The 23,629-nt window shown below is 38.8% G+C and overlaps 3 protein-coding genes across 4 annotated transcripts in view; all 3 read right to left on the reverse strand.

The window, feature by feature from the left end:
- znf410 (zinc finger protein 410) overlaps window positions 1-1,313 on the reverse strand; it is a 30,591-nt gene extending 29,278 nt beyond the window's left edge. Inside the window, exons 1-2 of one of the 2 annotated variants that reach the window (XM_077240227.1) lie at window positions 1,024-1,313; window positions 614-653 (exon numbers count right to left, since the gene is read on the reverse strand). The gene's annotated coding sequence lies outside the window, so the exon portion shown is untranslated. Of the gene's footprint in view, window positions 1-613; window positions 654-1,001 lie in introns of both variants that reach the window. The other variant, XM_077240226.1, reaches the window with a different exon arrangement.
- A 389-nt stretch (window positions 1,314-1,702) lies between these two features.
- cipcb (CLOCK-interacting pacemaker b) lies at window positions 1,703-9,199 on the reverse strand. The gene is made up of 4 exons (XM_077240237.1): window positions 8,768-9,199; window positions 7,861-7,976; window positions 7,073-7,173; window positions 1,703-3,653 (listed from the first exon to the last, which is right to left on the reverse strand). Exons 2-4 carry the CDS (start codon window positions 7,955-7,957, stop codon window positions 3,081-3,083), a joined length of 771 nt encoding a protein of 256 aa, XP_077096352.1. The 5' UTR covers window positions 7,958-7,976; window positions 8,768-9,199; the 3' UTR covers window positions 1,703-3,080.
- Window positions 9,200-11,421: 2,222 nt separating this feature from the next.
- On the reverse strand, window positions 11,422-22,657 carry pgfa (placental growth factor a). The gene is made up of 6 exons (XM_077240213.1): window positions 22,335-22,657; window positions 17,593-17,626; window positions 15,687-15,883; window positions 11,710-11,789; window positions 11,610-11,639; window positions 11,422-11,529 (listed from the first exon to the last, which is right to left on the reverse strand). The coding sequence occupies exons 1-6, from the start codon at window positions 22,455-22,457 to the stop codon at window positions 11,469-11,471; spliced, it is 525 nt and encodes a 174-aa protein (XP_077096328.1). The 5' UTR covers window positions 22,458-22,657; the 3' UTR covers window positions 11,422-11,468.
- Between the last annotated feature and the right edge of the window lie 972 nt (window positions 22,658-23,629).

Genomic DNA, 23,629 nt, shown 5'->3' on the forward strand with positions numbered 1-23,629 from the left:
GGTATCTCTGTAAAGCTGCTTTGAAACAATTTGTATTGTAAAAGCGCTATATAAATAAAGGTGACTTGACTTGACTTATAATGACCATTAATATCTTTTAAATTACATGGTTCATATACAATAACTGAAGCTATTGGTTGTGAAATCAAGCATTTCTGGTTCTTACTGTTTTTTTAGTTAGCTTACGTACTAGCATAGCATACATCTAGCCAATTAGCCAAGCTTATATTAGGAATGTTTTTTGCTTCCAAAATAGTTCAAAATACATGTTTCAAATTAATTACGTTGATTTGACAACTAATTTATTAAAGATATATTATAGTATTATTATATACTGTACCAAATTACTATTATTGTGTTACATTAATATTAAATTACTTTTACAGAACATAGTATGTTGCAACAATCTTTATGAAAAAAAAAAACCATTGTTAGGCATGTTTTGTTTCCAGTTTGTTTAATGCAAGACATTCATTTTATATATCAAGCATGAAATATATGTTTGTGCACTTAATGTAAGAAACATCATATGATAGTTAAATAAGTTATAATTAATCAAGACATCGTTATGTTAACAGATTAAAAGTATTATCGATAACTAAGTGAAACTAACCCGGTTCAGGCGGTCAGAGAAAGAAGGTTTCGTCCATCATCTGCATGAATAAAAAACACACAGAACATTTAACGTTAACATATGAAACATGAATTACGCTAAATACATCTCACATATTCACCAAATGAATATCAAATTATTTAAATTAAATACGTATGAATAACTGAATGAATGAATATGAAGTTGACATGCTTTTAAAGCTTTCACAAGGCTCAGGCAACCTCAATTCACACTGTTTGTACATAGAGGTGCGATATTATTAATGATAAAGTGTTATAAATACGAAGCATTTGTCATTAATAAAGCAGACAGAATAAGCCACCGTTAGCAAGAGCACAAATCACCATCATTCTGCTCGCTTTTCTAAAGTTAGATATCTTAAAAATACCTGATAGATGCCTATGATGTACATTTATCTTTATAAAGTCTCTTAATCTTCATCTCCGCTGATGTTTGATAGTGAGAAGCAGAAGCAAAACAAACAAAAAGACAGATCGCGTGCACTTCCGGGTCACACGCGGACTGTGAGAGATGCACTTCTGGGTGAAAAACTATTGATCTGCATACTGATTGTGTATTATTATTATAATGGAAACTAGTGTTGGAAAGCCTGCTTTACTTCAGCAAACCAAAAGCTGCAAATCAGTGAGCGACACGCTTATTGAATCCGAAAGAAACGGTTCGGGAGTCAGGCATCACTAATGGAGATTCTTTCGAATGGTGCCTTATTCTCTTGAGTCGATTCTTTGAAGAAGAATCATCAATGAATGAATGAAATTAAATTGTACATGAAAATTTACCTATCTAATCGATTTATTTGATTCTTTCAGTGAGCGATACGCGTATTGAATCTGAAAGAATCGGTTCAAAAGAGTCAGGCATCATTAACGAAGATACTTTCGAGTAACACAGCGTGATTCTTCATTGACGATGCCTGATTCTCTGAATCGATTCTTTCTCAAAGCCAACATGTTTTGGATAACAAGCAAAGTTAATCAGATTTTTTTAAGTTTATTTAATTTATTAAAAAAATATATTTTTTAAAGTAGGTCTACATGATTTCTGTGAGTAATGCAATCCAAGCACTCATTTGATATTTGAAATTATTTTAAAACTTTGACATAAAAACATTTGACAGTGTAGTATTCAGTAATCCATGTTTTAAAGTGGGAAACAATAATAATAAAAAACTTTAAAAAAAAAACACAAACAGAGAATCAGTAAAATGCAAAGATTTGACCACAGTTTTGGGTTTGCACAGCCGAGAAATATTAATTATATCCTGTCAGATGAATTCTCAGAGCGATTATGTATATCAGGCCATTTGTTTGTAAATGCATCTATGAATGTAAAAGCACCGTATCGAGGGGTTATAACAACAACCCTTCACAATCCTGCTGGCGTCTAGAAAACAGAGCTTGAGATTCAGTTCACAACTGCAAACGTGAGGATGAACCGCAAAGGAAAATACAAAATTACATCTTTATACATAAAATGACATGTTATTTACAAAAAGACAGGAAACTAGTTTTTACAGATTATAGGCGGGTCTGAAGGCCTTTGAATGGTTCACAGAAATGCATTTCATGATGTTTGTATGGAAGCACTTACAGACAGCAAGACATATATAAGGCTTTAGCAAAACTGCTGGCCAAGAAATGTTTTCTGTATCGTTTAAAAAAAAAGCCATTAAAGCAAGGCAATAAGAGTCAGGAAACACGACTCTGCTCCACTCATGCAAACGAGGAAGTCAAGCCATGATTGGGTGAACGGGTGGTCATGTGATAGCTGCCACTGAACTTCATCAAGGCAAGACGATGAGCACATGATCATTCATCAGGATCAACACTGTGTTTCTGTCTGAAACTATATGAATATTAGAGCTGCACGATTCTGACTAGACTGAGAATCACGACTTTATTGATACAAACATCATGACTCTGAACGGACCAAAAAAAAAATCGCTTTTCAAATTTATTAATCAGCGTTTTTTAATGAATATCTTGAGTGAATAATTCAAGGACTCACTCATAAAGACTTAACTCTTTTCATTACTGGATGAATCAGTGTTTTTGAACAAATCTCTTGAACGAACGATTCAATGACTCACTCAAAGAATTCACTTGCTTCATTCTATGATCTCATAAACTGGTGTTTATGTCTGAGTGCGTGTGTGTGTGTCTGAGTGCGTGTGTCTGAGTGCGTGTGTGTGTGTCTGAGTGCGTGTGTGTGTGTGTGTCTGAGTGCGTGTGAGAGAGGGAAGTGAGTGTAAAGCACAGCAGGAAGTGAGTGTAAACAGCTTATGCACTGATCTAGATTAAGGCAGAAGCTTCTCAACGAGTGAAACATCCACACAGTCCATTAACAGTGGACGACTACACCAGTGATCATAGCTTTGACCTCGACACACACACACACACACACACACGCACACACACACACACACGCACACACACACACGCGCACGTCACTGCTCCTGCAGGCTGGTCTCCAGGCTCCTCCAGACCGCCGGGTCTCCGGTCTCCAGCGCCCGCAGGAACATGTGTGTGTGTTCTCGGAGCCGGTCCAGCTCGCTCTGCGTGCGCCGGTTCTGCCGGATCAGGTCTTTGGTGCGCAGCGTGATGTCCAGCAGACCCGACGAGCTGAGGATGTTGTACGTGTTGCAGAAGCGCTTGCTCCGGTTGTCCGTGTGGGAATGGAAACGGTTGTCCGTGGATTCGGGTCTGGCATCGGATTCTCCGGATGTTTCCGCAACAGGAGCGTCGGGGAACGAGTTGGATTCAGCGCCATCGCTGTGAGAGGAACCCGAACTCCGGACTGAGGAACTGGAGCTGTTGCTCTGAAGAGGATTGTCTCCGGGATGAGGAGCGATTCTGGGATATGATTTGCGGATCGGGAGGAGCTTCCGGTGCCGGCGGCGCTGTGACGTGTGTTTGGTGTGTGTGTGTGTGTGTGTCTTCGGGACCACAGGCTGGAGGAACACGACCTGAGGCTGAGGAACCACGTCCACTGGCCAGGGCTTCACACGGGCTTCACCAGACTGAACACACAAGACAAACGCAAATCAGAAATCAGGGTTTTTACCAGTACAGCTCCTGCACACGGGTCAGGGTATCCGTCATCCGGTGGCACTGAACTGTTAAACACTTCTCAAACACTTGATATGGATGTGAAAAACGCCCAAAATCGAACCCGATCCGAATTTTATAAAAACACATTCTGTCTGGACAATCTGGACTCATTGTGCAAGAACTTTAGGTCTTGCATTTTAATGTATGTTTTTAGTGTGTTATTTGCATCAACTAGACACAATAGCCGTTCAGATATAACACACACTGGTTATGGTTATTATTTACATATGTATGATTGCACAGATTTAGTTGTTGTTGTGTTAAAAAGCAGAAATAAAACATTAAATACCAGTTACCAATTTGTTATATTATTAAACAAACTAAATAGCCCTTAAGTAATATGTTATTTATCTTATTTCCACGATGGCATGTCTTTTCTGTCTGTGCACACGCACACACTCACACACAAACAAACACTTGAGTCACATACAGACGAGCACTTGCGGACAGAGAGCGCGGCGGGAAATATGTCGCGTCAAGGAGATGAAAATCAGACAAAAATATGTGCGTTTTTTAAACGCTCACAGGAAACTGAAGATGGCAACAATCGCTCTCCCGCGAGTAGCAGCCGGAGTAGCTCTCCTGCTCCAAGGCTCAGTCATGCGCATCCCTCACGAGCATCAAAAGTCCAGTCATCACCGGATGACAGGTTTTGACCCAGCTTGGCTGTTCAAGACTGATCTTGGTAAGTAACTTAGAGCTTAGATTCTCTGCTCGAGCCCGAACCCTCGGGCCGGGTCGGGACGATATTTCCCGCCACTATCCTCGGGCCGGGCATATATATATATATATATTAGTGGTGGGCCGTTATCGGCGTTAACGTGAGACTCTTATCGGGCGATAAAAAAATATCGCCGTTATTTATTCTCAAAGTTGGGTTGGGATCATAAAATAGCTTTTTAGAATATCGTTATATTTTCGCACAATTCCATGTGTAGCCTAGCATATGTGACATAATTGACGCCGCGCCTACTGTCACAGATCGTGCAGCAGAGTATTTCCCTGTCACAAGGTGTATACTATTACATGTTACGTTGGGCGACGTTCCTCTCGTTACTTTATTTTAATGCAATTACATGTTGTTAGATGAGTTTATTCCAAGCGCGCTGTATCTTTGTATGGGCTCAATTTACAAATGAATCACTCTTTTGAGTCGATTCTGTTCAAAGACTTCATCAAACACGTTGGCAGATCTGTCTAAATCGGTTGGCGAATCAGTCTGAATGATCTGTTCAGTTCCTCACGCACTGAATCGTCTGAAGCGCGTTCAGTCACACTCGACTCGGATTCGTAAAAGGAAGATTAAGAACATCAAGAGCGTTGGATGAAGTGGTCGTGGATCTACAGTTTATAGTCTAGTGAAAGCAAATCTGCAAATGCATCATATTTTTGCCAGCGATGAAGATCTTTATTAGTTGAACATCTTCGTAAGCTGTCTGTGAATGAATGATTCCACAGGACGATACATTCGATTTCATTTCATTCAGGTAACAGGGTTCCAGACTGCGACCATTTTTTGAGAATGTGTGAGTTAAAATGTTATGTGGTCGCATTTGTGCGAGTGGACGCTTGAGCAACAGAACGCCGTTGTATCAGCTGCTGCAGTCCGTAACTTATGTTCAAAATGAACGAGTAGGCTACATCATGAATCCATCTTCCAAACTGTGTTTTTGACTTATTCTGAATCACTACGGTAAGCCTGTAATAAGTTTTTATATTCGGACTATTTTATCCCGGGGTCGTCTCGGCTAAGGAGTCGCCAGTGCCGGCGTGACTCGCCACAGACATTAACGGAGAGAAGTTCCGTCTACAATGTTCTTCCGCAAGACACGTGCAGTTTATTTATTCACGAACGCAGACGTCACGCGCATTGCACACTGATGGTGAAACGCGCCAATTACGAATTCACGAATTAAGGCATATAAAAATGATAAAAATGGTCTCACGAAACACAGAGCCCCTTCCTCCTACGTCTTTCAGCGGTTATATTTTCCCCTGGCGAACTATTACTCTCATGATCGCTCGACAGAGGAAAAGGAAATTATTATTAAATGCAGAAGGTAAGGAGTGTGAGATTTCTGCTTTTTGTTACAACTATAAACTTTGATAACGAAAAATCTGTATCCGTTTATTATAATACTCTGATCTTTTAAAATGTAATGCATACATTTGAATGTTTAATGATTTTTAAAAGATAGAAAGATGATAATAGACAGATAGATAGATAGATAGATAGAATATGATTCAAATGTAAATAGATAGATTGTATATAATTCAAATGTAAAATGCTTAAAATTAGATTAAAATTACTGTCCAAAATCCATGAAAATACTGATATTTGGCAATGATCATTAATATATTACAGGTATTTCTGCTGCAAACCGGAAAGCCTTTGCTAGCCTTGGTCCATTAAAACCACTATTCATCAGCATGCATTGATTAATCCCATGGCATGTAGAAAAAAAAAAAAAGGTGTGACCAAATCATATGCTGGTGCGACCAACTGAGAAAGTTAGTAGCACCAGTGCAACCAGTGGAAAAGTTAGTCTGGAGCCCTGGGTAATACATTTTACAACCAAACAGATTATTACGCCACGATAGCACTATTAAAAAGTATGACATATCCCGCGGTAATGTGTGTGTATTGCGCAGGGGCATAGTCACACGAATAGTTTACATTAATTGAAAACTAATTTGTTTAAAAAGGAGGAGACTATTGCCGGTAAAGGCAGGTTCACATAAAATCATTATGACATATGACATTATTTTTTGATCTAACGAGCATCTGGTTTGGCGATGCAAAAACGGACTGTAGCTACGTCGTGCTTGTCGTTTTTTTCCTCTTCCAATTAGCCTACTATGTGAAAAAAAACGACGGAAACATGTTACTTGTTCAATTAATAAACAGTTTGTGTGATGACAAATCGCTAAAGATGAAATTGGCCTCCCTTTCTGTCATTGTGAGTGTGCGTATTTTTGTTTGTTTTTTAACGATATTCGACTTTCGCTGCTCTATTGTCGAATGACATTTTTGGCAGAAATTCAAATCCCTACGCGAGGCGAACTACTTTTAGTACTTTACTTTTAGTCATTATTTGGGCAGCACACATATTCTGAATGCCTTCGGCAGAATTCAGATGAGCCATTTTAATCTAGATTAATTCCAAGATTACAGTGAGATTAATCTAGATTAAAAAAATTAATCTATGCCCACCTCTAATATATATATATACACACACTAGTAATCCTGACACGAAACTCATATGCGTCTGGTTTTAAAGTGTCATTAGTTTCTATTCAGACTGAACTGCATGCAGGGAAGGTTCACCTGTTTCAGAACAACACTGTTCATGATGATCATCGGCGCGAGTCCCTGCGCCAGCGGAGACCTGGAGTCCTCGATCACACTGCGGTGCTCAGAGCTGCCGTCTGCACACACACACACACACACACACACACACACACACTCTGAGGTCATGTCCACACTTATACGTTTTCGTTTGAAAATGCAGCTTTTTCTCTCAGTTTCGTCCTTCCGTTCACACTGAGACGGTGTTTTTCTTAATGAAAACGCTCTCCAAAGTGGATACATTTGAAAACGCTGTTTTCGTGTTGTAGTGTCGACTGTTAAAACTGAGGTATTTAAAAACGATGATGCAAGTTTAGTCATGTGACGCATATTATACCCATATATTCATGTTTATACCGGTGTTGTGTCTGTTATGTGCGGTTCACTTTCACACTGTTGCTGAAATATGTAACTTCACACACTCTTCATGTCACAGTCCTGCACAGACGACAGGAAACACACTCGCATTCGCTGCGGTGAAACAGGAGCAGTTTTAGACCGAACATATAATAGTGAGTGAGAGCTGGGCGATCAGTGAATGCTGAGATTCTGCTAAACAAAATGATCCTGTCGCGATACTATTTATTTTCCGTCTGTATCGTCTCAGTGAGCTTCTGTGAGGGTTTACGCATGCGCAGTAACGGTGAATTTAGTGTTTTCAGGCATTTTCCAAAAGTTTCTCATCCGAACTGAAACGTCGGGAAACGCTAGTGTGGACGGAGAGCGTTTTCAAACCCATCAGAAGAATCCAGTCCTGGATTACAGACCTGAGAAACCCGAATCCCTCTCCGACTCCGGCTTCCACTTCTCCATCCTTCTGTTTCTAAATTTGGCCATCGCTCTCATACAATCTTCATCCTTCATCGTCTTCCCCCGACTGAGCCTGAAACATCATGACATTATCAAGTACAGTTTATGAGACTGAATGTTTCACATTTTAACACAAATATAAAAAAAGTTACTCGAATCATTGAACAGTACTAATAAAGCCCCATTCTTACAGATCATTAACTAAAAAAAGTTGGTTTAGGGTTTAGTTACACTTTAAATGTGGTACATTAATCATGTTACTCATTATCTTCATATCGTATACTATTACGTTTCTACAAATGTTAAATCTCTTATATTTAAGTATTCAAGCAAATGGTATTATTATGAATTACATTATTATCATTAAAGACAGATATAGATCTAGATAGATATTTGAAGAATTACAAATACAGCGAAGGAACACATTAGGAAAAGTAAACAAGGACAAATAATAATAAAATATTTTTCAAAACTAAAATTGTTGTAAATAAAAAACAAAGGCTTATTTATTTCCCTTATTACAATTATTTTAAGTCCAACGTCATGACGTCATCGGCTCAAGCCATGACGTAAACAGCTGACATATTTGATCTCCAGCAGCTCTGGATCCTCAGTATTACTCATTTTACCTTTCAAAGTGCTTATTTGTCATCTTTTAGTACTTATTGTACCAGTACGGTTTCATCAAAGTTTTATTTTTAAACTTCAGCAGGCTTTCACACAAATAAAATCGCATTGCAGCCTGAAGCATAGAAACCACTACCGTAAGCAGCAGAATTGTCGTTTATTTGCTTCAGAAAAACACGCAAACTTTAACCGAACAACATTCGTCCGCTCAGAGAAGGTCGTGACAACTTAACTTACTTGTGTGTTGCGATGGTCGTGACTTCATCCAGAGCGAAATCAATCCCCAAAGACACCGAACCCCGACTATATTTGCAGGTTTCCCCAAATCCGGTAGTTTTAATGTATTATAAAAGCAATCTTTAATGCAGATTGACCGTGTTTTGAGCGCGTAACGTCGGTCACTCAGACGCCCTGTTCGTTCCCGTCACGCAAAACACGTTCACGGCTACACGGTGCTGTACACGTGAATTGATAAATATTCCCCACAAGCCCCGCCCACACGGAACCCTCAACTTTATTGACACATATATATTGACTCCTAACTTAAGTGTACGTTGAACTTAAAATCGCGTTCGCTTTCGCTATATTTACGCTGTGGTAATATTTACGCTGTTCCTGTTCGTTATATTATATTCGACCTCTCTAACGTTTGCCAACGTCTACGTGAATGACGTCTGATCTAAGCCAATCACAGAAACTAAATCGCTCCGATTGGCAAATCCTGTCACAGGAGGCGGGGCTTGTCGTGAGGGGAAAACTGTTTTGGGCTAGGGGCTTTTCCTATCATGGAAGTGGTGGGCGGGGCGGGGCTGTGTGCGTCATTCTCCACGGTCGCATCCCATTGGTCGTCGAGCACTAAGCTAAACCGCTGAAACTCAAACACAACACATTATCGAGTCAGTTGTGTTATGTAACGCTAATAGATAGACCTTATGCAGAGCAGAGCCAGACTGAGCGATAGACTTACTGTGTTTTCAATGGCATCCGCTGTACAAAGCTGTATAATGCGCCTTGTTCAGTTATAATTTTCCACAGCTCATGTTGTCTGGAGTTTTTTTTTTGTCTACTGACATTTCTCGAAAATATAGTTTTTGCATTGTTTCGTCTGCCAGCAGAACAATCCAAAGCATATTAAATAACAGTATGACCCACTGAAGAGATTATTTATGTCTATCCCTCAAAGCATCGCTTTCATTCCCGTTAAAAACAAAAGATGGCGTTGCTGTGAATAAAGTATACAGGTGAAACTCGAAAAATTAAGAATATCGTGCAACAGTTCATGTATTTCAGTAATGCACATTAAAAGGTGAAACTAATATATTTAGTATATATATAACTATATACATATGCATGATTATACTTTTCAGAGGGCCGACATTTCTGTATTTAAAATCCTTTTTTTTATTGATTTCATGTAATATTTTAATATACGTAATTTTCTGAGATTTTGAATTTGGGGTTTTCATAAACTGTAAGCCATAATCATCAAAATTATAACTTTTGCAAGATATTCTAATTTTTCGAGTTTCACCGGTATGTGCGGCCTTAAAGTGATAGTTCCCACAAAAACAATAAAAAATTTGATGTCATCATTTACTTTCCCTCAAGCTACTCCAACCCTGAAAGAATTTCTTTCTTCAGCTGAACACAAAGGAAGATATTTTTAACAATGCCAGTAACCAAACAGTTGATGTACCCCATTGTCTTTCATATCATGGGGAAACTAAACCAGGGTCAATGGGAAGCAAAAACGGTTTGATTGCTGACATTCTTCAAAATATCTTCTTTTGTGTTCAGCAGACACATACAAATACATTTCACATCAAACAGAAGTGGAGGACACAAAAATCATGCTGTGGATAATATTATGATACACTAAAGGCCCGTTCACACCAACACGGGAATCATAATTCAAAATTTCTATGTCCTAATTCTGATTTAGAAAAGCATGGAGATTATTTTTTACAATTTTATTATAAAGAATCCAGACCGTTGAACTCATGAGCGACACCAAAGTACAGTATTTCACATTTGCTCACGTGTCTATTCCCTGATAAAGCCCGATCATCTCCTTCAGTGAGGCAGATTATGTTTATTGTAACACACATTTCTTAATGACAATCCAAACATGCCTATAAATAGATTTAATGTGTCAGATCAACTGATGTCATTATAGTCATGGCAATATAAACAAAATCGTTTCTTGATCGTTAACCACACATTGTGTCCACATAATGTCCAGAAGTGCTTGTGTGATGATGAAGATGATGATGATGATGATGATGAAGGAAAATGAAGGTGCCTATTTGCCATAGCGATCGTCACACTGCAGCAGAGACACACAGTAAATCGATCATTTAAAAAATAAAATAAACAAAATATGTGCATATTATTATTGTGTTCATAATTTTGAATCAGAATAAGCTCCTCTTGCAGCATCTCTTCTCTTCTCTGATGATGTGGGCGGAGCTATAACCTGTCACTCACATGAGAACAGCCAATTGCAAACTACAACAATCCAATCAGTTCCCCACAGACACATTCAAGCCCCGCCCACATCTGTTCTTGTTCCGGAAGCGTTTCACTCGATATACGACACAATAGAGGACAAAAGACTAACTTTACCATGTCCACATCTTTTTCTCTCTGTTTCGTCCTTCCGTTCACACTGAGACGGTGTTTTTCTTAATGAAAACGCTGTTTTCGTGTTGTAGTGTGCACTGTTAAAACTGAGGTATTTAAAAACGATGACGTAAGTTTAGTCATGTGACGCATATTATACCCATATATTCATTAGTTTTTCAAACGAAAAACACTGTTTTCAAATGTGTCCGTATTAAAGGGGAATTATTAACACGGTTTTATTGAGTTGAAATAGTTGCCGAATGCCCCTTTAATGTAGACGTAGAAGAGCGTGAGAGAGTCACCTGACACCGTCTCAATCCCGGAGTTTTCTTCCTCTCCGTCTCCTCCTGCGCTTTCCCTTCCGTCTCCGTTTGCTGAGGAACAACAACATTCTCAGAGATGTTTTTCTGTGTCATTTAGATGCAAGAAAAAACATCAAGGAAATAATACTCACGGTTGATTCCTCAAGTGGTGTCGTCTGGGCCTGAATGACAAAAAGTAGGTTAGATGAATGATAAAGAGGCGGAGGAGTGGAGCTGTGGACGGGATCATACCTGCACTCACAGCTCTGGTGTTCCTGAAAGGACAGAAGCACATACTCTCTGCTCCTCTCCGCTGGAGTGATTCTCAGCAGCTGAAGGAGAAAACACACACACACACACACACACACACAGAGAGAGAGAGACACACACACACACAGACACAGATAGAGAGAGAGAGACACACACACACAAACACAGATAGAGAGAGAGAGACACACACACACAAACACAGATAGAGAGAGAGAGACACACACACACAAACACAGATAGAGAGAGACACACACACACAGAGAGAGAGAGACAGACACACACACACACACACACACACACACACAGAGAGAGAGAGAGAGAGAGAGAGAGAGACACACACACACACACACACACACACACACAGAGAGAGAGAGAGACACACACACACAGACACAGATAGAGAGAGACACACACACACAGACACACACAGAGAGAGAGAGACACACACACACAAACACAGATAGAGAGAGACACACACACACACAAACACACACAGAGAGAGAGAGACACACACACACAAACACAGATAGAGAGAGACACACACACACAGAGAGAGAGAGACAGACACACACACACACACACACACACACACACACACACACACACACACACACACACACACACACACACACACACACACACACAAACACAGATAGAGAGAGAGACACACACAGACACACACAGATAGAGAGAGACACACACACACATACACACACACACACACACACACACACACACACACACACACACACACACACACACACACACACACACACACACACACACACACACACACACACACACACACAAACACAGATAGAGAGAGACACACACAAACACAGATAGAGAGAGACACACACAGACACACACAGATAGAGAGAGACACACACACACACACACACACACACACACACACACACACACACACACACACACACACACACACACACACACACACACACATACACACACACACACACACACACACAGATAGAGAGAGAGACACACACAGACACACACAGAGAGAGAGAGACACACACAGACACACACACAGAGAGAGAGAGACACACACAGACACACACACAGAGAGAGAGAGACACACACACACACACACACACACACACACATGCAGGAGATTTAACATTCAAACATAAAGTAAAAGTTCTTTAGATCAGTTTCCCCAACCTTTTGTTTGCCACGTCACAATTTTGATTTTTGTTTGTTGCACAAACATGCATTGCTTCAGATGGCATATAAATCTAGATATTAGGTTATAAGTAGTACTCACTTTTAATGTGAAAGCTTAAGTCCAGTAGGAATACAATACTTGGTGACAATGATGTTGTTGGTGATGATAAAACTACAAATTTACATATCGTCGCCGTGACACGGAAACCTCGTATTTAAAGGGCTGGTTTACTGCTTTTTTTCTTTGGATGATTGTTTATGGGGTGCAATATAACATATCTAAGTGTGTGTGTTTTTTTTTTTAAAAAGCCTTATTTTTCATGAATTTCACCTTTATTGTAAGCCGCTTTCTCCTCTGTCATTTGAACGACCGGTTGACTTCCTGATTCTATGAAACCACTCCCTCAGAAACAGGCAATGGGCTCAGATTGGTTAGTTGGGCCGGTGTGTTGTAATTGGTAAACTGCGTAGTGCACGTAGTCCGGAAACTTCACGCCCATTACCTTTACAGACGAAAGCTGCATGTGCTCCGGTCAAATGTAAATAATGGTGTCAATACTGCGTATCAGCTTGAGCCAGAACCAGACCCAGAAAGCGGCAATGAAGAGAGTCAAGCAGAACCTCCTCAAACACAGCTCTTACAAAACGTTTCTGAATGGAACATTTTATTATTATTATTATTATTCTATTCTATTCTTTTCTATTCTACTATTGCTATATAAGACTTTCGATACGCTGTTACTTGAAAATGCTACTGCTGCTTGTTAGCTTTTGAGATACGGTTTTCTCCTGATTAAACATTTAATATAACTGAATAAATGACAGAGTAATACCGTTTTTTAAAGTTATTGTTTTATCGATATAATGAACAACCGTTTATCTATTCACAAAACTTAGTTTACTCAGTGTATCGTTTTCTTTAGGTGTAAACGTTTGTCTTATACACACAAAATAGCATCGAGCTAACTGGCTACTATAAACAAACAGCGCTGGCATTGGTTTACATTCTTGATCAAATCGAAAAATTACGTCAAAGTATACATGGAAAATACATTTACAAAATTAGTACATAATTACAAATTCAGGTCCAAAATGTTTGTACGCGTTTGTCATAGACACACAAAATAGCATAACTAAGTGGCTACGAAATCACGTCCTTGATAAAAACTAAAACATTACGTCTGAAATTATACATGCAAATACATTTAAAATGATTAAGTCTTACTTACAGGTTGTGGCCCAACAACTGCCTCTGGTTTTAAAGCTGGAACTGCTTCATGTTTTAGTAACAGTTTGTTGTTGAATCCGGCATTGAATTGTGGAGATTCTGGAAGCTGTCTTCCGTAAAATGCGCAGCACAGAGAGCTAAATTACGATTGTAATTTTCAGGAAGATAATCAAACATAAATTGTAGCCATTGTTGACGAACTACAGCATCCGTAGGAAGCCCGAACACAGAAGACCTGACAGATGGGTGAAAATAACACACTTTCGACGGCATGGCTACGGCTCTCCACTATAACTCTAACTCTTCCACAAAGCAGCAGAAATATGGCCACGCCCCCTTTTTGCATATTCCGGAGGGAGGGTTGATTATGGGTTAGTTACGTATAAAACCCGGGAGTATCTCGTTGTAGTCCCTTTCAAGTCGTTTTTGTAGGCATTAAACTTCCTGATTTTTAAAAGACGATATCTCTGCTTACGTTGAACTTTCAGTGCAGCAACTTTGCAGATACTGTTCATGCACCAACAGCAACAATACACACTATTTAAAATGAAAAAAGTGAAATCGCAATCAACCACCCCTTTAATTAAACACTGTCGTCAAAGTTGGTATTGTGGCTCACTATTACTCAAATTGTGTTACTCTTTAAGGAGTTCCATTTGTGCCAAAAATGCTTTGTGCTTTGTACTATACATTTATCCTTGTCACCAGTCATTGCCTAGTTGTTCAGATAAATTAGTATATGTTGATGTGTATGTTCTCTGTTTATGTCGATTTGTTCTGTCGTCATTACTGTATTGATCCTACTTTTTCAGGTAAATTATTATGTTGATTTGTATGTTCTTTGTTTATGTCATCTTGCTCTGTCGTCTGGTTCTGTCATCTTAACTGTCGTCTCTTTCTGTCATCTGGTTCCATCGTCTTAAAGGTATAGTTCACCCAAAATTTAAAATGTTGTCATACTCACCCTGTTTCTTTCTTCTGCTGAACACAAAATATATTTTTTTGAAGAATGTTTGTAACCAAACAGTTGTGTGGGGCCACAACTGAAGAACACAAAAGAAGACATTTGAAAGAATATGGGTAACCAAATAGGGGATGGGCCCCATTGACTTCCAATGAGATCCATCAAATATTTGGTCAACCATATTCTTTCAAATGTCTTCTTTTGTGTTGGGAACAACTTGAGGGTGGTTAAGTATGACAAAATTTAAAATTTTGGTTGAACTATCCTTTTAAGACGATGGAACCAGATGACAGAACCAATTGACAGAACAGGACGACAGTTCAGTTAAGATGACAGAACCAGATGACAGAGCAAGATGACATAAACAGAGAGCATACACATCGACATATACTAATTTATCTGAACAACTAGGCAATGACTGTTATCAAGGACAAATGTAGAGTACAAAGCACAAAAAAGTCGACTCATTTTTGACACAAATGGATCCCCATAACTCTTAGCTGGACTATATCGGGTCTATAGTTAACCTACTTAATCTAGATGGAGAAATGACGGATATTGCTTGCTGGTAGGTCTTGCCTGGATGGTGAGGTTGCGCGTGCGGATGGGGAAGCAGGCCAGCTTCTCGTCGTTGCAGCAGCCAGAGCAGCGCAGCAATGGGACACAGCCGGGACTGTATATGTGCTCCACGCCTCCAGGATACTCCTGATCCACCTCCACCATCCGCTCCGTGGAGTGACACAGACCGCGGCTCCAGACCTCCGGGAAAAGCATCACTGCAACACAGACATCAGCACTCACTGCAACTGCTCACTGCAACTGCTCACTGCAACTGCTCACTGCAACAACTGCTCACTGCAACTGCTCACTGCAACTGCTCACTGCAACAACTGCTCACTGCAACAACTGCTCACTGCAACAACTGCTCACTGCAACAACTGCTCACTGCAACTGCCCACTGCAACAACTGCTCACTGCAACTGCTCACTGCAACAACTGCTCACTGCAACAACTGCTCACTGCAACTGCCCACTGCAACTGCTCACTGCAACTGCTCACTGCAACTGCTCACTGCAACAGTTCACAACAACTGCTCACTACAGCTGCTCACTGCAACTGCTCACTGCAACTGCTCACTGCAACTGCTCACTACAGCTGCTCACTGCAACTGCTCACTGCAACTGCTCACTGCAACTGCTCACTACAGCTGCTCACTGCAACTGCTCACTGCAACTGCTCACTGCAACTGCTCACTGCAACTGCTCACTGCAACTGCTCACTGCAACTGCTCACTACAGCTGCTCACTACAACTGCTCACTGCAACTGCTCACTGCAGCTGCTCACTACAGCTGCTCACTGCAACTGCTCACTGCAACTGCTCACTGCAACTGCTCACTACAGCTGCTCACTGCAACTGCTCACTGCAACTGCTCACTGCAACTGCTCACTGCAACTGCTCACTACAGCTGCTCACTGCAACTGCTCACTGCAACTGCTCACTGCAACTGCTCAATACAGCTGCTCACTGCAACTGCTCACTGCAACTGCTCACTGCAACTGCTCACTGCAACTGCTCACTGCAACTGCTCACTGCAACAGTTCACAACAACTGCAACTGCTCACTGCAACTGCTCACTGCAACTGCTCACTGCAACTGCTCACTGCAACTGCTCACTACAACTGCTCACTGCAACAACTGCTCACTGCAACAACTGCTCACTGCAACTGCCCACTGCAACAACTGCTCACTGCAACTGCTCACTGCAACAACTGCTCACTGCAACAACTGCTCACTGCAACTGCCCACTGCAACTGCTCACTGCAACTGCTCACTGCAACTGCTCACTGCAACAGTTCACAACAACTGCTCACTACAGCTGCTCACTGCAACTGCTCACTGCAACTGCTCACTGCAACTGCTCACAACAACTGCTCACTACAGCTGCTCACTGCAACTGCTCACTGCAACTGCTCACTGCAACTGCTCACTGCAACTGCTCACTGCAACTGCTCACTGCAACAGTTCACAACAACTGCTCACTGCAACTGCTCACTGCAACTGCTCACTGCAACTGCTCACTGCAACTGCTCACTGCAACTGCTCACTGCAACTGCTCACTGCAACTGCTCACTGCAACTGCTCACTACAGCTGCTCACTGCAACTGCTCACTGCAACAGTTCACAACAACTGCTCACTACAACTGCTCACTGCAACTGCCCACTGCAACTGCTTGCTAGAGCTGTTCACTGAAGAATAGCTGAAGTAAAATATTACATGAAAAACTAACTGAAGTAAGCTTAAATTAGAATTAAATAAATAAATAAAAACTAAAATTGGCACTAAAGCTTAATAGCAATATTTTTTAAATTATAAAAATGATAAAAGTATATTACAAATTACAATCAAACCTAAAATTGTATAAAAATGTATAAAAACTATAGTATATGAATAATAGTAAAATAACAATGTAGAATTATTTTACCTTTGGAGTGGGACTTGGCCAGAATAGTAGAAAACTGTTTAAAGAAAAAGGTCATTAATAATAAAAATAAAGTGGTAACACTTAACATTGATTAATGAATTAACTAACACTAACAATAAGAAATGATTTTTCAAGTATTAACATTGTAACACATTCAATAATTATCAACAAATTATTAATGTATAGTAATGTTAGTTAATAAAAATACAACTTTTCATTGTTAGTTCAAGTCAGCTCAGGTCCATTAAATATTATTAACCATCTACATTTTTGATTTTAATAACGCATTAATAAATGTAAGGGTTGGGAATGGAAAATTGATTCCAATTCTGGAATCGAATACTTGAGCTCAAGATTCGGATACTTGTTATAAAATTTAAATTTCGATTCCTCTTTTCGATTCCTCTGAGTATTTCAACATGACTATAAACCATTCGAGCGCGAGAGAGTGTGTGTTCTGTGTTGGTGTGTATCAGTATATTGGATCCGTGCAGCTCTTAAAGTGACAGCACTAATATTCCTGCCGTCTCTATAATAACACTAATCAAACAACAAAAGACAAAGAGAAAATTCACTCTTTCTTGACTGAATAACTTTTGTAACTATGTTTGTAATGTATTTTATTTATAAAGTGCAGAGTTATTTTACATTTGATTACAGTTTCTGAACCTGAAAATCTCAAAACACTGTTTATTTCAATCTTATATTTGTTCAGTTGTATTTTTTTGTTGCGATTGCTAATTTTTTATTTGTTCTTTTTTAATTACTGAGTGTTTAGTTGTCTTTAATAATGCTTGAAGTTTATATTAGTTCGGCTAGTTGTTCTTCTATGGTGTTTTTAAACCACGGCAAGCGTTCCTTGTGTAAGTGTTCTTTATCCTGATGATTTTTGTTCATGATATTCAGCTACAAATACATGTTTTGAAATAAGACTAAATGTAAATGATATCTCGGTTTTTTCATCTTACTGAAATCGAAATTAGGAATCGCAAAGAATCGGAATCGATGACCAGAATCGAAATCGGAATCGTTAATATTTAAACGATACCCAACCCTAAAAATAATCATTAACTAATATTTAAAAATATTGTAAAAGTATTTTTCACTGTTATTTCATGTTAACTAATGTGACTTACAAATGAAGCCTAATTGTAGACTAGCACATTTCATACAAAAAATGCTGCTCAAAAGGTTTTATAATAAAAACAATCATAAAGTCATCATGCACAACAAGAAATAAAGCATGGTATAAAAATGAAAAAGAAAAGCTAGTGTTTGTATTAAAAAATGCCACGAGTTCCCAAGACATGTGGACTCTATGGCTTTATTATTCTTTCATCAGCCAGTGTCTGACCCAGAGCGTAAAACTGGGTCTGTCGCCACACAGAGGGGTTATTTTTATGTTTGTGTGCTCGGGGAAAGGCACGTCCCGCAGGAGCCGCAGAATGAGACCGTCCCGTTGTGTTTGTGCGCTGGACCGCACCTGACTGAAGGGCCCTGGATGTGCGTCAGTGGGCGAGCTGTACGGTCATTAGGGAACACGGGTCTCAGATCTCAGCAAGAGAGGGACGAGAGGGGCGCAAACTAACTTTAGCCAGGAGACGTGCAGTAATGAAGCTTTCATCACTCACTCACGCTGTCCCAGACCATTAAACAATAATCAATCATCTTCACACAGCTCTTTTCCATGCAACAAGTCAAGTGTCCTTCATTTATACAGCTCTTTTAACACTAAAGATTGTTTCACAGCAGCTTTACAGGGATAATAGGAGATTACAGTAACAGAGATTGTTTAGGCTTTACAGCAGATCTAGAATAAAGTTATTGTCCAGATAAAGTTGGTTTTGATTGATTCACTTCCGTTGTAACGATCATTAGTTATTAACTTAGCGGCCGCTAACACACACCGTTCAACAGAAAACAGAAACTTTAATGTGTTCCGGCCGTTCACACACACGACAGTGTTTGAGCTCGAGAACGCAAACTTTAAAACAGGATCCAATGTGCAAATTTGGGAAAATTTTGAAAAACATTATCATCTACGTGTAAACTTCAAAAACGTAAATCTGTGAAAACGCTGACGTTGTGCACATGCGTATTACGTGTTTAGTCTATAGATATGCGCGTTTGAATATACAGTGTGTGTGCAGGCGTGTAGTCTCTAAAATGACGTGTTCTCTACAAAAACACATCATCAAATGACTTGTCCGGCCAGCATAAAATAGAATTTCAAGTCGTTTTCCGTGGATCCATGCGAACCGGCATCATTTTGATAATGTTTTATATGTACTGAGGAAAAGTGAATGAAAGAAGGTCTTTCATTCACGGTGACAACACCATGAAAAAATTATAAACGATCATCTTCATTCCACATATTCACATTAGTGTGTTACTTTCATTTATGATGCAACAGGAGCCCAGCTAACAAATTAATATTCAACAAAAAAAAAAATGTGTCATCAAGTTAGATTTATTTCTACGGATAGTGATCAGTTAACATTCATCAAGTAGAGATAACATCATAATGATGTTTCAAAAATGTTGTTTTTAGAAGGTTTGCTCTTAACCTTCCGCTTCACACAGCAGGCATTTCGGTAACACTTTACAATATGGGTTCACTAATAAGCATTAATTCATGCTTAGCTAATGCACAGATAATACTGAATTAATGTGTAACTAATGATTATCTAAGCTATTCATTAATGATTACCACATTAGGAGCTAATTAAGAGTCTGTATGGTTAATGTATTAGTTCATACATGAATTGTTATTAATTAAACATGTAATTGTGAATTAATTCCCTAATAACTCATTTTTTTAACTAATAGTGTTAATTAATATGTTAATTACCAGAATGAGCCAAAGCCTTGTATTTCAATTTCCAGATAATACAGGTACACATTAATACATGATTAATTACTTCATTGTTAGTGCAAATTCATGTGTAAATTACTACAATTACTAAATGACTAGTTAATAATGATGTGCCTCAACAAGTAAAGTCATAACATAATGATACCTTTGCAAATCATTAGCTAATGATTAATTAAAGCAGACAACTGGTAGTTGAAGTGCATAGCTTTGACTAATTGTGGTAATTAACACATTAATTTACACTATTAGTTAATAAAATATGTTATTAAGGAATTAATACACAATGACACATTGACTTAATAGCAATTCATGTATTACTTAATCTATTAATCATATAGACTCTTTATTAGTTGCTGATGCAGTAATAATTAATTAATGGTTTAGTTCTTCATGAATCATACATTAACTCATGATTATCTGTGCATTAGTTAAACATGAATTAACTCTCAACATCATGATACGCATATCTAATACGAATACGTTATATTCTATCAATGTTATTTGAAGAACATTTTATCTTAACATTAACATAACCTTTACCAAATATTAATGAAAGTTAAAATTTGAGTCTGTTCCTCATACGATTTCAGAAGACTTACAATATAGTGCACAAATCAAACGTCAGGGCTTTTTAAATGCACACACACATGAGATTATATTTTTATCTAGTTTTGCATTAAAAAAAATCTAAAAATACTCAAATTTAGATACATTTACCCATTGAAGCATTGTTTTCTGAAATAAATCATCAAAATGCTTAAACAAGAAAAATACCTTCCAATGGGGTCAAAAAAATATGAAAACAAGTTTATTTTTCTGACCACATTGGCAGATATTTGTTCTTGTTTAAACTCAAAACTCACTAAATTTCTCAGAAAACACTTAATCGCGCTTGATTTAAGAATGTTTAGATATTTGTGCTGGAAAACAAGAGAAACACTGAGGAAGAACATCATATTTTTTTGCAGTGTATGTTTGATGCAACATAAATTAATATATAATGATATCCATCTGCAGATTATGGACTACAAACCCAGAACACAGATACTACAGATGCAAACGAGCGGACCGGAGCGAACGTCTGGATACAAGTTGGTTTGAAGATTTTAGATCCGTCAGATACTCTTCTTAGAAATGACAGGCCTCTAATAGAAAGACTTTATAATTCTAAAAGGTTTTTTTTTTAATCCACAGGATGCCACAAAAGAACCACTTTTGGTTCTCTAAAGAACCTTTCAGCGATCGGTTCGTTAGTGTAAAGAATATTTTAATAATCTAAAGAACCTTTTTTCACTGTAAGGAGCAATGGGATGGTTCCATGGTTAAGGGTTCTTCATAGAACCATCAAGGCCAATAAATAATCTTTATTTTTTAAATTATTTTTGTGTATAGTTTAATGGATAGCACTGCCAAAGAATCCAGTGCTTTAAGAGAATGTAAAAAGTGTTCAGTTCACTTACTTATATTTTTTTTAGTAAACCCGTTGCCTTAAAATTATTTAGTAAATAAACTTAATGCTTAATTGACAGTAAGAAGTCTAGTTTTTTAATAATCAACTTGACAATTCCACATTACTTTTTTTTCTCCGATGAAGCATGACGTTTATAATATTTTTAAGGTAATATGTTTCCTCAATTTGTTTTAGATAAGTCAACGGATCCCTTTTGGAAATGCAATGTTGACCGATTAGAAATATAAGTCCAGCGATACTGATGATGATTACCTGGAGAAGAGGAATGTAAGTTACCTGGAGAAGAGGAATGTAAGTTACCTGGAGAAGAGGAATGTAAGTTACCTGGAGAAGAGGAATGTAAGTTACCTGGAGAAGAGGAATGTAAGTTACCTGGAGAAGAGGAATGTAAGTTACCTGGAGAAGAGGAATGTAGAGCAGGAGCGCGGACAGCTGCGACACGCCGATGAATCTCTTCATGTCGAGCGCGCGGAGAATGAGCCGGAGCCACACACCAACAGCACCCGATCCACACTGCATCTTAATGGATCATACACTCAACTATCTTTTAATTACATACCGCACAAATAATCTAAGTAACTCCATAAAATAATCTACAGTTGTCTAAAAATCCCGTACGGCGTTTTCCTTTTTGGCCAAAGTTTCAACGTTAGCGGTCTTTGTTTGGAGTGAGTCACGCACTCTATGCGCGAGTAATGCTGGATAACTGGGTCATCAGAGCTGGCATATGAAAAGCTGCATTGACTGTCACACTCATACAACACGATATCATGAAAGTGCGTACCACGAATTTTATTTCTCGTGCCATTTAAACGCCAAAAATGGGGTTTGCCTGCATATTCTACGCCTTGGGTAGGATTAGCGGTGTGGAGTGCGTGTGTAGGCTACACGCCATAAACTGCGTATCATATGCACGCAAAAAACATTGTTGTCGTATACATAGAATAAGGTTAGCCTGTTTTTGAAACATTAATGTATTAACAAACATGAACTAACCATGAACAATACATTTGTTACTGTATTTGTTAATCTTTGATAAAGAATACAAATACAGCTGTTCATTGTTGGTTCATGTCAGTTCACAGTGCATTAACTAATGTTAACAACATTTTAATAAAGTATTAGTAAATGTTGAAATTAACATTAATTAGAACTTTAATAAATGTTATATGTGTGCAGTTCATTATTAGTTCATGTTAACTAAGGTACCTTATTGTAAAGTGTTACCTTCCCGTGTATAAAGGCGCAATTTATATTAATGCTTAAAGGGGCTATGTGTAGTTTTTAGCGGCGTCTAGTGGTGATGTTTCAGATTGCAACCAATTTTTACAAGAGTGCTCGTGCGCGTGCTCGAACTCAAGAGCGAGCAGGCATGGTACCGGCCACACTTAGACTTTCAACACACAGGAGAAAGCATCACAATAGGGATGAAAGCCAACTCCGGGTCTGTTTTTATACCTAAATATTTACCTATACCTAAAACAAAGCGGAGGTCTCTCCATAATTCAAACTCTCTGCCGATGTTGATCCGTGTTTTCGTCCGGAGTTGATCCGATTCACGTTTGGCCTGACGAGCTTCAGCAGATAAAGCTTTTTTTTGTTTTTTATATTTATGTGGAGTTTGTGTTGGAGCCTGTGTTGTGCTGGAGGCAGGTCGTGTTTTGGTGTTATCAGATCCATGTAGTTGCCAT

This window comes from Siphateles boraxobius, unplaced genomic scaffold (assembly GCF_051911475.1).
Source record: "Siphateles boraxobius isolate OS27281-9 unplaced genomic scaffold, OSU_SipBor_1 222, whole genome shotgun sequence".
Lineage (NCBI taxonomy): Eukaryota > Metazoa > Chordata > Actinopteri > Cypriniformes > Leuciscidae > Siphateles > Siphateles boraxobius.

Excerpts from the sequence above, each read along its gene's own strand:
- cipcb (XM_077240237.1), bottom strand. The coding sequence starts at position 7,957 with ATGAAGGATGAAGATTGTATGAGAGCGATGGCCAAATTTAGAAACAGA. Across the intron at positions 7,174-7,860 it reads GAGGGATTCGGGTTTCTCAG|ACGGCAGCTCTGAGCACCGC; the intron begins GTCTGTAATCCA and ends GTGTGTGTGCAG. Across the intron at positions 3,654-7,072 it reads ACAGTGTTGTTCTGAAACAG|TCTGGTGAAGCCCGTGTGAA; the intron begins GTGAACCTTCCC and ends TTGTGTGTTCAG.
- pgfa (XM_077240213.1), bottom strand. The coding sequence starts at position 22,457 with ATGCAGTGTGGATCGGGTGCTGTTGGTGTGTGGCTCCGGCTCATTCTC. Across the intron at positions 15,884-17,592 it reads GGCCAAGTCCCACTCCAAAG|TGATGCTTTTCCCGGAGGTC; the intron begins GTAAAATAATTC and ends TCTGTGTTGCAG. Across the intron at positions 11,530-11,609 it reads CACCACTTGAGGAATCAACC|CAAACGGAGACGGAAGGGAA; the intron begins GTGAGTATTATT and ends GTTGTTCCTCAG.